The sequence below is a fragment of the Ailuropoda melanoleuca genome, chromosome 4, assembly GCF_002007445.2.
Source record: "Ailuropoda melanoleuca isolate Jingjing chromosome 4, ASM200744v2, whole genome shotgun sequence".
Taxonomy (NCBI): Eukaryota; Metazoa; Chordata; class Mammalia; order Carnivora; family Ursidae; genus Ailuropoda; species Ailuropoda melanoleuca.
Window position 1 is genome coordinate 67,216,587 of NC_048221.1, and position 14,267 is coordinate 67,230,853.

Below are 14,267 nucleotides of genomic sequence, written 5' to 3' on the forward strand. Positions count from 1 at the left end.
TCCTGAACTTAAGACATTTTATTAGGAAAATTTAAAACATTTAAAAGTCGGAAAAACAGCGTGAACCCCTGTGAATCCGTTACCTGATTCCAGTGGTTGCTGTCAGCCCTCCAATAGCACCCTTCCTCCCCTTCTTCCCAGTGATTTTGAAGCAAATCTCCGATACCATCTCATTTCTTCCGCAAATATTTCAGTGTTCATCTCTAACGAGGTGAGGACTCGGTTGAGTAACCACGGGACCGTTCACAGTCTGCTGTGCGTAGCTGGTAGTCAAGTGTACCTTTTACTGTGCCCTTAAAATACTTACTTTGGAGAAGATGATAATGTTAAAGAGAACACAATTAATCAAAACAAGTGTAATTTTATAAATGTTACCAACATGCAGACGAGTTGTAAGCCATTAACTTAAACCTAGCATCTCGGTGGTGTTCTAACTGCATGAGGAATGCTGTATGTGAGGGCTTAGGAAATACCCTACCAGTGACCGAGTATTTCCTCTACTTCCTGGGTTGGCACACTGTTTCCTGTGGGCCATACCCAGCCTGGGGCCTGTGTTATGTGGTCTGTTTGAGCCAGGAATGATATTTATGTAAAAGTTTGTGAAGAGCAGAGACTGTGTGAGGGGGCCCGTAAAGCACAGGCGGTTTGCTCTCTGGCCCTTTACAGAAACCATCCGTGGGCCCTGCTGGAGGCCCGGCTGCCGTCATGTCGGGTAGGGTCAAGAAGTGGTACGCCACTTCCCAGGATTCTGTTACCTTCTCGTTGGCCTTGATCAAAAGCTGCGTCGCAACCCTGTGCCTCCCAGACCTGCTAGGTTACGGTACTGTAAGGGAAAGGACGCGTTTTAAATTGCGCACCGGAGAGCCACATGGAAGTTAAGATCTGTGGCTTGATTATCACATAGGAAGAGTTTTCTTTTAACAGTTTTCCTTTGGGGAAAGAATTTTCCCACCTTGGCGTTCTTGTGTATATATGTGTTTTTAATTTGAATTTTGTACTCCCATGCACACAGTCCCTTGCATGATTTCTTTGCATTGCCGATTCCTGTTGCCCCCGTGTGTGCATTTCCTTTGTCCGGCGGTGTTCCGGGATTGCAGCCATGTGTGCGCTGCACGTGGTTAATAGAGTCCGCTACGACCACGTTCCCTTTTGTGTGGAATTTGTTTGTCCTGGAGTTACTGAACATCTTGTTTTGTTTGTTGGCTTTTTTGTGAATTCGCCACTGAGTTTTATCCCCAAATTCCCTGCGAGTGTGTTCCAGTACACCAGTTAATCACCTGTTTGATCTTTTTTCTCGGAGCGCTGTCTTGGGGCCCTCCAGCGTGCCACTGCAATCTGGATTAGTTTGCAACGTACTGCAGAGTGAGAGTCAAGGGGTGTCCCTTCTCTGTGATCTGTGTAGGATCCTTGTTTTCCTGGATCCCTTGTCTCCTTCTCCTGGTATCTAGTGAGAAAGAATGCATGGGTGTATATTGTTTTCAACCTGTCTGTCCTCATGCTCAGTAGTTTTGCTGACTTAAAAGTCATAGTTAGAAATCATTTTTCCTCATTTAAAGACTCCATTGTCATCTTTTTTTCAGGATTACTCTTGAGAAGCTCAGTGCTTTTGATTGCCTGTTCTTTTTTTTTTTTTTAAGATTTTATTTATTTACTTGACAGAGCGAGCCAGAGAGCACAAGCTGGGGGAGGGGCAGAGGGAAGGGGACCAGAAGACCCCCGCTGAGCAGGGAGCCCAACCTGGGGCTCCATCCCAGGCCCTGGGATCATGACCTGAGCCGAAGGCAGACTCTTTACCGACTGAGCCACCCACGTGTCCCAGGGGTCCCAGAATTTTATTTGGTCTTTGTTTTTGTGCCAGATACTTCATCAATATTAATTTTTTATTTCTACCAACATTTTAAACTTCTGAGTATTTTTATTTTTGGGACATTTAAAAATAAATATGTTATTTCACAGATGCCATATTCTCTCTTATCTCTTAAATATTCTTCTGTTCCCTTTGTCACTTGTTTCTCCCGATTCCTTCTTTCTTTTGATTGCTTTTATATGAGTGGTTTTCTTCAACCATCTGTCTGATAGGTCGTGGCTTTCTGTTCATTTATGAACTTCTGAAATTTTATTTGGAACCTCTGTTTTCGTAGTAGGACATGTGGACCAGTGGGCTTCACCACAGACAAGTGGTTGAGGGGCTTGGTCTTTGGTTTCCACAGCCTGTATGTATCTGTGGTCTTTGCTGTTATGCTTGTCAGTTTGCCCCACGAGAGGTCTTCCCGTCTCCTGCTTGCAGTCAGTGAGCAGATGTGAAGATGGCTGCTAGCATTCTGGCTACTCAATAGGAAGACCAGTCTGGGTGGGAAGAGTGTAGGTCCTTTCAAGTGGGGTACCTCCCTCCCCTTGGCCATGTATGATTCCCCTAGCTCTCAGCATCGACGCGCCGGGTATAGTGCATCTCACAGAGGAGGGGCTGTCTCTCCATTGGCCACACATGCATTTTCTCCGCCCCTTCTCACCCCTTTCATTGGCACCTGACACCTCTAACCATGGAGCATTTCTGAGGTTCTGTAGCATAAATTGACTTACCTCAAGCTGGTGCCTTGCTTTAGGCATAGCAGGCATAGTTGGTAACTTACCATTGACTGATTAGCTCTCAGTCTTGTAAATTACGGTTGCCATTTTTCCTCTACTCTTATCTGCTCGTTTCTATTTTTTAAGAGTCTATGCTACTTGAAAATCATTTCAAGATAGTTTAGTGGTATTCTGGAAAGATAAGGTAAACACATTTAAACTACCACGGTCCACTAAAAATCTTGCTTTTAAGTTCTTTTGTATTTATTTGTCTGAAATAAACTTAATTAAGGCAACAAATCAATGGAAATATTTTGAAAATGGTTTCCTTAAAAATACTGGTACCTTTCATGGATGTACATAACGTCCTCACGTACTGAGAAAGTAAATACAGTAAAAATAGTTTTTAGCACCTAATAGTGCTGGCAGTCTCCCGTCCTCCTTCAAGAATTCTTAAAGATCTAAGAATTGTGTACTTTAGTCCCACTGGGTTTTAGACAGGGTGCCACAATATTTCTTTTGTCACAGCTGCCCACGTTTGTTGATTTCTGGAGCCTCTGAGAATTGTCATGCACATATTCACGTGTTGAAATTATTCAGTGGCTTTACTTCAAACATAATAACAGTCAAAAACTACAACACAGGGGGATTCATCTTTCTTTTTCATACCTCAACATGGATAATCTTGGAATCTAGAATTTCTCTTGGAATCTCAAACGTTGTATTTACATTCACGCTTTAGTTGCAACATAATATGCGTGTTATTTGTGTATATACACATTCACTAATATACATCTTTCTAAAGAATTTTTTCCAACTTATTTTCAGTTGGCCAGGTCTTCATTATTTGTATCTCAAAGTCCCGGTGTTCTATATGGTTTTTCTATTACTCCTTGCTGTCAGTGTAATTAATTTGTTATTACTGGCTTCCTTGAAGGAAGCCTAGCTCATTCATTTTCAAGGATTATATTTAGTACTTAATTATTTAAACTTTTTTGTAACTTTCTTTACAACTTTCCTATACCTCTTTAAACTGCTCAATACTTGTGAGGTACTAGTGAATATATATGGGATATAGCTTTTGTTCCTTTAAAAAAGTTAGTTCTATCACTTTACAGGACTGTAACTCTTGACCAGGCCACAGACAGTGCAAAGATCATTGGAAAAGCTGCACTAAACATGTTTCATACAATGAAACTAAACATATCGGATATGAGAGGGGTAAGTATGTAACATATTAAAATTCTGACTTTCTGCAGTGTTCTCATTTAAGGCTTGCTCTAAGAATGGTCATGGGGTGGGTAGTGGGTTTATGTGTATATTTTCAGCTTCTTTGAGATAATACCAGGAGAATGGAAACTGAAAAATTCTTGACTTTCTCATCTGACCTGATCTTGTTATTTTTCAGCAGAGAGTCAGTCAGTTTGTTCTGAAAGCTTTTTCTGCCTAAAATAATTTTATCTTAAATTTTTATATTATCTTTTAATTAACCAAGGGCTTATTTTACCTACATTATCTTGCTTCCTGTTCTCACTCCCATAGAAGTAGATGGGACTGTGAGGAGTATAAAACTGCAAACAATTCTTGTACCTTTAAGGTCCCTTTTAACCGAATGCATTCTGATGCCCGTTGATGCTCTAGAAGGGAGCCTTTACCTAACAAGCCCAGAAACATGCCTTTGGGACATGTCGGTGAGAGGCTATCAAAAATGTAAAAACCTTAATTTTCTTAAGGATGCACCTTTGTAGGCTGCATTGTGTGTCTAGACCTGTGCGAGTGGAAGGCATTTATTGGCTTGGTGTGGCATTTTCGGATGGATTAAAGAATTACTAAGCCGACACGATTAAAACTCCTCCTTGCAGTAGTGTTACAGTAAGGCTGAAGTTATGCTGGTGCGGGCTGTGATTACCTAGACACCTGGGGTGTGGTGTACCCAGGGTACTGCCCATCCCACCTCGCCCACACCATTTATTTGAGAAGTACTTCATTTTAAACAAAAATGATAAACGAAGTAAGGCTGCAAGTAGACTGCCCCCTGTGGAAGGAGGTTTGTTGTTTTTTTTTAATGTTAGAAACTTGGTTGATTAGAACTTTGGTGGGGATATGAAAGTAGTACACTTTTTTGGATTTTTACGATTTTGAAGAGATTGCAGTATATTTGGGTAGAATTGGATACCCCAAGATTGAGGTGAATAATTGCTCACTGCTAGTTAGTAGTTTTTGTAATAAATCAGAAGACTGTTTGAATACTTTCATTTAATCTTTTATTTTAGAAATAGGTCCTAGAAGATCTTTTTAAAAAGGAATAGTTGAGAAGTTTGCATAGTTGAATTCATACTCTTGCTTCAGTTTTCCTGGAGACACATTTTCACTTCTGGTTCTAGGTTGGGATTCAAGTCAATCAGTTGGTCCCGACCAATCCAAACCCTTCCGCGTGCCCCAGTCGCCCGTCAGTTCCATCAGGCCACTTTCCTGGAGGGTCACACTCTGTCCTGGATCTCTTCCAAGTTCAGAAAGCTAAGAAATCCACAGAAGAGGAGCACGAGGAAGGTCAGTGGTCATCGGTGTGGTTCTTGTGTTGGTGCTGCCTGTACCCTTAGGAAGGCCAATAAGTTTAATATAACATTTTAAGTTAATATAACAAGTGTCTGGCATGGCTCTACTTTTTAAGGAACACATTGACATTCTGGATTATGATGAATCAATAGCATATAAGTTTGTTTTACTTACAGTGGATTAAAGTAATCCATATTATCCCATCCCTAAGGATATGAAGAAGCTATTTTATGTATTTTCTATACTTTCAGTATTTCTGGCTGCTATGGATCTGGAAATATCCCCTGCCTCTAGAAATTGCACTTTCTTGCCACCTTTTTCTACACATCTGACATCAAGTGTCAATCCTGTTACTAGCAAAGCTGAGTCTTCAGGGAAATGGAATGGTCTACATTCTCCCATCAGTTTAAAATCAAGACTTAACCTGAGTATAGAGGTTCCATCACCTTCCCAGGTATATTTTTATAGTTCTAAGTATGATGTGAGTTCAAAAGCAGTTTCAAAGTAGGAATGACGTTTTTAGTTGTCCACATAGCCAAGAAGGAGAGAGGAGAGGGCTACTTGTCAGGGTAGATCAAGGGCGGATCACAGTGTTACTGAATTCCCAATGAGAAAGATCACGTTAGGAGAAAGGTGGTACTTTTGCAAAGATCTGCGACTCTTGCAAGTTGTAGAACATGGATGAAAGCTGCAGACTGCCATCAGTAGCTAGTTCACCTCTTTGTAGCAGCGGTAATCATACGGATTTAACTCTATTCAGCTGTACAGCTTTGGTGATCATCAGTAGGGGCAGTAGGAAAACCTACTTCAAGGTTTTTCTTGCAGCATTTGCAAACAGTGCTTTCTGTAGAGTGAACGATTTTCCTAACATGAACTAGTAATTCCGTTGGTGTGTGCGGTAAATGTGGCGTACCATTGGAATTTTTGCTCCTTGTAAGGTTAAGATAGCACTTTAAGCTATATTGGGAAAGTCCGTTTCTCTGCTCCACCAAGTAGTAAGGCTGAAGGAAACATAATGTTGGCTTTAAGGCTGGGAAAGGGACAGTGCGATACGCTTGCATTGGGTCCCAGATGCTCTTGAGTTATCCAGAACATTAGCCTGCCCAGCTTATGGGATTCCGTGTTTCTCAATGGAAGTGCACAGATGCGCAGAGGAATCGGGCTTGGAGGCTACACAAAAGTTAGTTTCTAGAATCCCTTTTTTCTAACTTGGTGTTGTCAACCAGAATTATTTGTATTTGGGGGCAGATGGTCTGTCATGTGAAAGGTGAACAGGACCCCGTTATCCCGTTCCTGAAACTTGACCTGTCCCGTGGGCGTTGACCCCTGCACCTGGGTGGGGTCTGAGATCCCTCTCTGCCGCAGCTGCAGGAGATGCAGGGAGTCTGGACTCGCCTGATCTGCTGGTGCTGCCAGTGTGGTGTGTAGCGTGTAGCGTGCACTTGTCTCTCCAGATTCCACGTCTTACTACTCGGCCTTCAGTGGCAGAAGGCCAAAAACCTTCCAAAAATGTGCTGCTTTGGAGGGTTAGCGATCCTCGCCTGCTTCTCTGCACCTTTTATTGTCCAGGATGTTCAAACTGAAGTGAAAGTGGTCACATTAACTCTCCTATCTCCTCCCTGAGCGTGCTTTAACTCTAGACTCCTGTGGTATTTTATAGCTGGATCAGTCTGTTTTAGAAGCACTTCCACCTGATCTCCGGGAACAAGTAGAGCAGGCTTGTGCTGTTCAGCAAGGAGAGCTGCATGGTGACAAAAAGAAAGAGCCAGTAAATGGCTGTAATACAGGAATTTTGCCACAACCAGTTGGGACAGTTTTGTTACAAATACCAGAACCTCAAGAATCTAACAGTGACACAGGAATTAATGTCATAGCCCTTCCAGCATTTTCACAGGTAAGTTAAATCAGAGACCTTGTTCCCTAAATATGCTCACCCGTCCTACTGCAGCTCAGGGGTTCTCTCGTTTCCTCTTTTCCTTTGGACCCTAAACTTGCAGTAGCTTACACAGTATCCACTGGGGGCGGAGGGATTGGCTCATTTCTACATCATCTGAAGGACGCAGACTGGCAGAAAAGAGGGAGGATGTGGTATGTGGGTGCTTGAAATCTCCACCCAGGAGTAAAACAGAAACGCATTGTGGTTTCTGTTTTCTTGGCCGGGGATGACCATTGGGCCACACTTTCAAATAACTGGGTGAAGATGTAGAATCCTAGACGAGAGACAACAACAGAGTCTAAGCTTAGTATTTAAAGAGAAAAAAAAGCATTGCAAATGAGCCTGCTTTCTTAGTGTTTTGCCTCTCGTTTTCTAGTAGTGCTGCTTGCCCTGATGGTTCTGCAGTGGTTTTAAGTCAATTCTTAACCCCAAATTTTCTGATTCTTACCCAAAAACCTTGTGAGGATACAATGAGCTGTAATATTGAGGACCTATTAAGAATTCATACAGATCAGAAAAGCATAATTTGAAAACAAAATGTTTTGTAAAAAATAGAGCATCAACTCAGGTTTGACTTTGAACCTTCTCATTTCCACTAGGTGGACCCTGAGGTGTTTGCTGCCCTTCCTGCCGAGCTTCAGAAGGAGCTGAAGGCAGCATATGATCAAAGACAAAGGCAGGGAGAGAACGCCGCTCACCAGCAGCCGGCCGCCGCGGCAGGTAAGCCGGGGAGGGGGCTTGTACCACAACTGAAGATGAGAAAGGAGACCGTTGTAGGCTGTGATCACTGTAGCACGTTCGGCCATCGCCGAGCTGCTGGTCATGCCGAGAGCTCTTTTTATTGGAGCGGAACGAGCATACGATGCGGCGAGTGTTGCACGGTCCTAGCTGCCTTTGTATCTGTAGCTTCTTGACTTAAAAACGCCTTCACTTCAGCAAAATTTTTGTCTGGATCATTACCAGAAGTTTTTTGAGTACTTGTTAGTATGGATACATCAGAGTGTAGGTTTAAAACAAAATCAAGATCTGAGGTACGACCTGAACTGTTGTACTTCACCTGTTGAATTTCCAGTTAATCCCTACGTGTTCCCCCCCCACCGCCACCGCCTTTAGAGAGCACCTTGTAGTAAGTGAGCACAGGCAGTGCGCGTCCTGGAGCCCACGCCTGTGGCCAAGTACTGCCTCCCCCACGCACAGTCTGGCTCGGGGGCCTGTGTCGGGATGTGCGTGCGCACGCGTGGGGGTTGTATTTGAGGAGGAAAGACAACTCGTACTGTCCAGACATATTTTGTTAAAGATCTCATGTTCATATTCTTCTAGTGCCAAAGAATCTGTTCCGTCAGCTAAAACCAGCATCAGTGAAAGAAAAGAAACGAAACAAGAAAAAAAATCCCATCAGTCCCCCCAAAAAGATTCAGAGTCCTTTGAAAAACAAGTTGCTGAACAGTCCTGTGAAAACTCTGCCCGGGGCGTGCGGGAGTCCGCAGAAGCTAATAGATGGGTTTCTAAAACATGAAAGTCCTGCTTCTGAGAAGCCTCTGGTAATATTTTTCATGCTTTTTAAAACTTTGACCTTTTCTCTGATCAGATCCTAACATACTTGCTGTTATGTTAAATATATAGCACTTTTTATCGTTTGTTTTCTTTAACAGGGAGAACTCTCTGCTTCCACTTCAGGTGTGCCAGGCCTTTCTGGTTCGCAGCCGGAGCCGGCTGGCTGCGGGAGACCCCCGGCACCCAACCTAGCAGGAGCTGTTGAATTCAGTGATGTGAAGACCTTGCTCAAGGAATGGATAACTACCATTTCAGGTTGGCTTGGCCAGCGGCACAGCCGCAGACTGAGATGCAGTGGTTCTAGGGTTTTAGAACAGGAACAGACTCATCCGTAGAAATGGAACTCATTTTTCTAAATCTGGTAGGCTGAACCCAGCCACCCTCTAACCTTTGAAAACTGTGGGGCTGACTGAAAGGCTCCAGACCATACACCCTGCGTTGGATGGCTGTAAGTCAGTGGATAGTTAGAGAAGCGCGGGTCTCTTTTATGCCTGCAGCTAGCTGCCTGCCTTTTGCAGAAGGAGGCTGGTCCTTATGTGAGGTTTTCCCCCTTCTCTAGATCCAATGGAAGAAGACATTCTGCAAGTTGTGAAATACTGTACTGATCTGATAGAGGAAAAAGATTTGGAAAAACTGGACCTAGTTATAAAATACATGAAAAGGTAATTATTCGATACGTTTATCAAAAGGATAAGATGGGGCATCTCACACAGCTACTCGCGGCGAGGCTCAGAGCAGCTTTTATGCCGCAGCACAAGCCGTTAACGTGGAGTCAGTGAAAGGGGGGTACCCTTCATTTTGAATCCCAAACTACGATCAAAAGATCGTTGTTCCCCTCGAGATTTATATAGTTTAAAACCCTAACGATACATGTTCAGCTGATCCTTGTGGGAGAGGTCAGTCTTACCTGATGTTTTTTTTCTTAACCCACCGTTTAGGTTGATGCAGCAGTCGGTGGAATCGGTTTGGAACATGGCTTTTGACTTTATTCTTGACAATGTTCAGGTGGTTTTACAACAGACTTATGGAAGCACATTAAAAGTTACATAAATCTCACCAGGGAGCCCGGTGCTCTCCGCTCGCTGTGCCATAAGTGCTTGTGAGGTATTTGCAAAGTGCATGATAGTAATGCTTGGAGTTTTTATAATTTTAAATTTCTTTTTAAGCAAGTGTTTTGTACATTTCTTTTCAATAAGTGCCAAATTTGTCAGTATTGCATGTAAATAATTGTGTTCTTTTACTGTAGTATAGATTCTATTTACAAAATGTTTGTTTATAAAGTTTTATGGATTTTTACAGTGAAGTGTTTACAGTTGTTTAATAAAGAACTGTATGTATATTTTGTACAGGCTCCTTTTTGTGAATCCTTTAGGAAGCAAATCCTGCACTGTTTATTATATTTAAAGGCTGAGGAGAACCTACAAGCCGGACTGTTTGTTAACAGGCTCCATGCTAAGCTTTGAAATTCCTGAGAGGTCCCAGACTGGGATTCTGCTTGTTCCGGGTAAAGCTTCTAAATAATCGTATCACTCTTGTCCCCAAGCATGAACACAGGAGCATGTTAAGAAAATCTTCTTTACTTATTTTAAATTAATTAGAACACACACATCAGTTTTTCCCTGGGAAAATTATGTCCCACAGATGGCTTAGCGGTATTGTCTCTGCCTCTACCGTCCCTTGAGAAAACTTCAGTAGTGAAGAATGGTACAGATGTTCAAAAGTACATAAAGTGTTTTTCTAGGCTAGGTTATACCGTAATACTTAAAAACACAATTTATAATCCTATGCCAGTGACTACTTGGGGACATCTTCAGACACCTCACACTGCCTTCAGCACTGTGCTTATAAACAGGTAGTCTGATACTAGAGCTCTGTTACCAGTATTCATCTCACACTAACAGATTTCTTATAGTGGGGAAAAGATATTTTCATGTGGACGTTCCATGTTCTTCAGGAAAACTAGCTAAAATCCAATTACTGCTGTCAACGGGTCATAATGTCTCTGCAACAACTTAGAGGAGTACCAAGCCCGAACAGTCGGCCCTGATGACTGCCCCGTCAGGAAACGTATGCATGATACGATTTTTCTAGGACAAACTAGACCAAGACTGATGTACAAAAATGCTAACGCTAACTTGTGCTGGCACACGAGGTATGACACCGAAGCTGAGGACTTACGGAGAGCAGCTACGCTAGCATGGAAGCCTAACAGCTCGCTGGTGGATGTCTGTTTTCTTTATTGGTAGTTCAGAATTGTGCTGATTACAGTGGACTCTCAGGACTACACAAGCAGTAAATAGCAGCCGGCTATGCTTTACACCATGGTTTCACACAAAGCAGAGATCAGAGTGCCTAATTTTCTATTTTAAAAAATTCCTAAGGGCATACGGCAGAATGCTGGAAAAAAAAAATCACTGTGGGAAGGGATATGCATAAATAAGTATTTCTTACATCAAAAAAGTCCCAAGAATCACAAAATCTGCAGAAGCTTGGTTAATCAAATACTGCAGTACTGATTTAATCAGTATAAAATTGAAAGAGCTTTAGATCTGTAATAAAAATCCAAATTTGGGTTAGGGCAAACTTTAAAACAGCAGCCAGTAGAGAAGGGGGAAAGGAGGGGGCAGGTGAACAGGCACGTTGGAACTGTGGGGACATGTAATCGACCACTGTCAAACCAGTGTAAGTTTCTTGGTTTCTCATGGAAAACATTTTATACACCTATTTTTCTCCTTCCATACTTAAGTTCATCAGTGTCCAGATACATCCGTTCCATTTTTGTCTGGTTTTTCTTGGTGATTTTACAACAGAATATTGCATTTATTCCAATTCCTGCCCCATGTGGAAAAATTAGATGATTTCAAATACTTTCTTCAGCTCCACGATAAGCTGCCAGTCACTCTTCTGCATCTCATCTCTGAACCAGTCTTTGAGGGCGTCGATGGACTGCCGGCTGATCTGCAAGCCAGAGGCACAAACAGGGTCAGCAACAACTGTAACAACCACATGCCAAAAAAAAAAAAAAAACAACCCCAAAAACATGGCCAATGCCTGTCATCGGCTACTGCTCATTAAAGAGAAACCTTAGCCAAAATACAAGTGCAGTGCTTGTCCGCCTTTTAAGAGTAGCAGAATCTCTGCAGGTCCTGGCGGGCACCCTCTGTGAGGAGGCCCCTTCCTCAACAAAGACAAGGCCGTATCACAGACGTGCCCTAAGGAAGAATCCAGTCCTCTCAAGACTGAAAGTTCAAACTTCCAGCCCTCAGAGCTACTGCGTAAAGGTAACCAGACCCCCCCCCTTTCTTAAAATGGGCCACTTCTAGGAGACACTTACCTTACTGACCAGAATGTCTGTAGCTTCAAAATGTCTTCCATACATTTTGGGAGATTCACCAGGGATAGGTTCTATTTTGACACAGACTTCTTGTCCTTTTTTTGCAACATCCACTTGTTTATGGTTTATTTCAATACTTGTTACTATTCCAATGTCAACAAACTGTGAAATAAGAAGTGCAGTGTAAGCAGAGGAACCCTGCCAGTCACACGCACCGCAAATGCACAGCGGCAATAAAAGCTGGAGCCAAAGAGCCAGCTGAAAAGCCTTGGCTTGGTGACCCTTCTTCACTCATCACAGTGTCATTTTCTCATTGGGAAGCTAGGGAATGATACCACCACATCCCCTCTGCCCTTCACGAGATGGCCTGTGAAGGATGTCACTCATAGGCTTGAGACAACTTGGAAAGGGCCCTGTCAATCCAGTGTGGCTTACTATTTCTGCTCTACCCTTGCACACGACATAGTAAGAGGGAGTGGCAGGCACAAACCTTCTCAATCAGAAATGAGCTTGGAGTGGTCAGAATGGTGAGCGAGAGGATTAAGTCAGGATGGCGCACCCAGGGACACATGATGTGGGGCCCTGGAGGCCAAGGTTAGAGGATGAGAACGGTGGGCAACCTGAGCTCAGTTACAGTGCAGGAGAAAACCGCCCCGCGGCCTGCCTTGTCAAGAGATACGGGAGAGTAAGACTGAAAACGAGGAGTGCCTGGTGTGGCCAAAGCCACACGGGATAACTGCGGCAAGCAAATGTCCCACCTCAGTCCAGTGAAATGGTACAAAAGCAATGACTCCTAGAAGCACCAAGTCCTAGTGCTCAGATGACTTCTAAGTGCCATTTCCCACTAAAGGAACCAAGTCAGGGGCAGGGAAAGTACTACATGAGCCTGGAGCATCTTCCTGCAGCAGAAAGGAAGAGCTGAAGTAACCAGCGGGCTCCCACTGATGAGAATGGATGCTGGTAATGGAATATAACACCAAATTTTTTTAAAAGGGAGTGTGTATAAGTTAATGAAAAGTTCAGGGGGGAGGAAGGTTCTTTACAAAAGTATGGGGGCAGATCACAATGTGATCACAACATTGTGAAACTGCCTTAGGCAAGGATTACCATTATAAATCTGCCAGGATAAAGGCTGTTGAAACAATATTTACAGGTACTCAAAGTGCCCCAGAGATTACATAGTAATTATAAAGGGAGAAAAATGTGTTTCTAACAGCACTGCTGAGCCAACCGCACCTTCCCCAGTACACGAACATGGCATCGCCACAGTAAGAAAGCCTGTGCGATGGGGCGGGAGGCAGCTGGGAGCACCTGTGCATACAGTATCCGTTTCAACAACTATAACTTCCATCTAGTGAGGAGGACACAATCAGACAAATCCAAGTTGGGAAATAATCTGCAAAACAACTGGACTCTCCAGAAAGGATGGGGGGCTGGTCCTATTTGGACTAAAACCCATAATAACCAAATGCAAAGCACCGTGAAGGAATCCTGGACCAGGGCAGCAGATGGCACTATGAAGGACACGTGGGAAGTTGGGGAAATGTGAATGAGAACCACAAATCAGAGAACATTTACTGTTAATTTTTCTTAGGTAGATGCTAATCTCGAGGAAAGGAATATGGGTGGTCATTATTTTATTCTTTAAACTTCCCCCCAGGCTTGAAACTTCAAAAAAATTTTTAAAAGGGAAATATTACCAAGTACCTTGCCCCTTTCGTTTGCTGAAGCACTGATCCACCCCTGGTACTAAGAATCCACACTAATGCTCCTTACTGAGGTATAAATCACAGAAGGTGACAAGCTCTGCTTGTCATCACCACTCCTGGACTCCCCATTTTATTCCTTTAAGAGACCACACTTGTTTTGAAAGTACAACCCAAACTTACATTTTTGCTAGGGACGCACATGGGTGTCCCCTGTTTCACCTGACCTGCTTCCACAGTCACACCCATCACTATTGGGTCTCGAGAATTAAAAATATACTGGGGGAGGATTTTCATCTTGCAGGGAAATACTGCTATGTGCCTAAAAGGAAAAAAGAAAACCCAAAAATTTTGAAGCTGACAAAACCACTTAAACATTAAAAAAACAAATACAAGTGAGTATGAGGCTTCTCCTGTTGGATAAGAGCAGCACTCCCCAGGCGGGGCCGGAAGAGCAGGACAGACGCCGTGGACAGCCCTCCGTGGTGTCTGCTCCGGGCCAGGCCACCTGCCTGGAGTGCTTCATCCGCTCACCATCCGCTTCCCCTCCCTCCATCCATGCTGTTGCTTCCCAAGTCTTAAAGAAGCCACATCACAGGAGCACTGAGCCCTGCCC

At 43.4% G+C, this 14,267-nt stretch overlaps 2 protein-coding genes across 12 annotated transcripts in view; one reads left to right on the forward strand and one right to left on the reverse strand.

The window, feature by feature from the left end:
- REV1 (REV1 DNA directed polymerase) overlaps nucleotides 1-9,946 on the forward strand; it is a 66,418-nt gene extending 56,472 nt beyond the window's left edge. For 4 of the 9 annotated variants that reach the window (XM_011225874.3, XM_011225876.3, XM_011225875.3 and 1 more), the window contains exons 14-22: nucleotides 3,684-3,786; nucleotides 4,950-5,115; nucleotides 5,373-5,575; nucleotides 6,782-7,015; nucleotides 7,657-7,777; nucleotides 8,378-8,598; nucleotides 8,710-8,866; nucleotides 9,171-9,273; nucleotides 9,550-9,661. In XM_011225874.3, the coding sequence (XP_011224176.1) occupies nucleotides 3,684-3,786; nucleotides 4,950-5,115; nucleotides 5,373-5,575; nucleotides 6,782-7,015; nucleotides 7,657-7,777; nucleotides 8,378-8,598; nucleotides 8,710-8,866; nucleotides 9,171-9,273; nucleotides 9,550-9,661 (1,420 nt within the window). Of the gene's footprint in view, nucleotides 1-3,683; nucleotides 3,787-4,949; nucleotides 5,116-5,372; nucleotides 5,576-6,781; nucleotides 7,016-7,656; nucleotides 7,778-8,377; nucleotides 8,599-8,709; nucleotides 8,867-9,170; nucleotides 9,274-9,549 lie in introns of those variants that run through there. The other 5 variants (XM_002919954.4, XM_019800421.2, XM_019800419.2 and 2 more) reach the window with 2 other exon arrangements.
- A 226-nt stretch (nucleotides 9,947-10,172) lies between these two features.
- The window catches only part of EIF5B (eukaryotic translation initiation factor 5B), an 87,434-nt gene continuing 83,339 nt past the window's right edge, over nucleotides 10,173-14,267 (reverse strand). For all 3 annotated transcript variants that reach the window (XM_002919955.4, XM_034658998.1, XM_034658997.1), the window contains exons 22-24: nucleotides 13,835-13,973; nucleotides 11,946-12,107; nucleotides 10,173-11,569 (exon numbers count right to left, since the gene is read on the reverse strand). In XM_002919955.4, coding sequence (XP_002920001.1) covers nucleotides 11,462-11,569; nucleotides 11,946-12,107; nucleotides 13,835-13,973 — 409 coding nt within the window. In that variant the 3' untranslated portion in view covers nucleotides 10,173-11,461. The remainder of the gene's footprint in view (nucleotides 11,570-11,945; nucleotides 12,108-13,834; nucleotides 13,974-14,267) is intronic.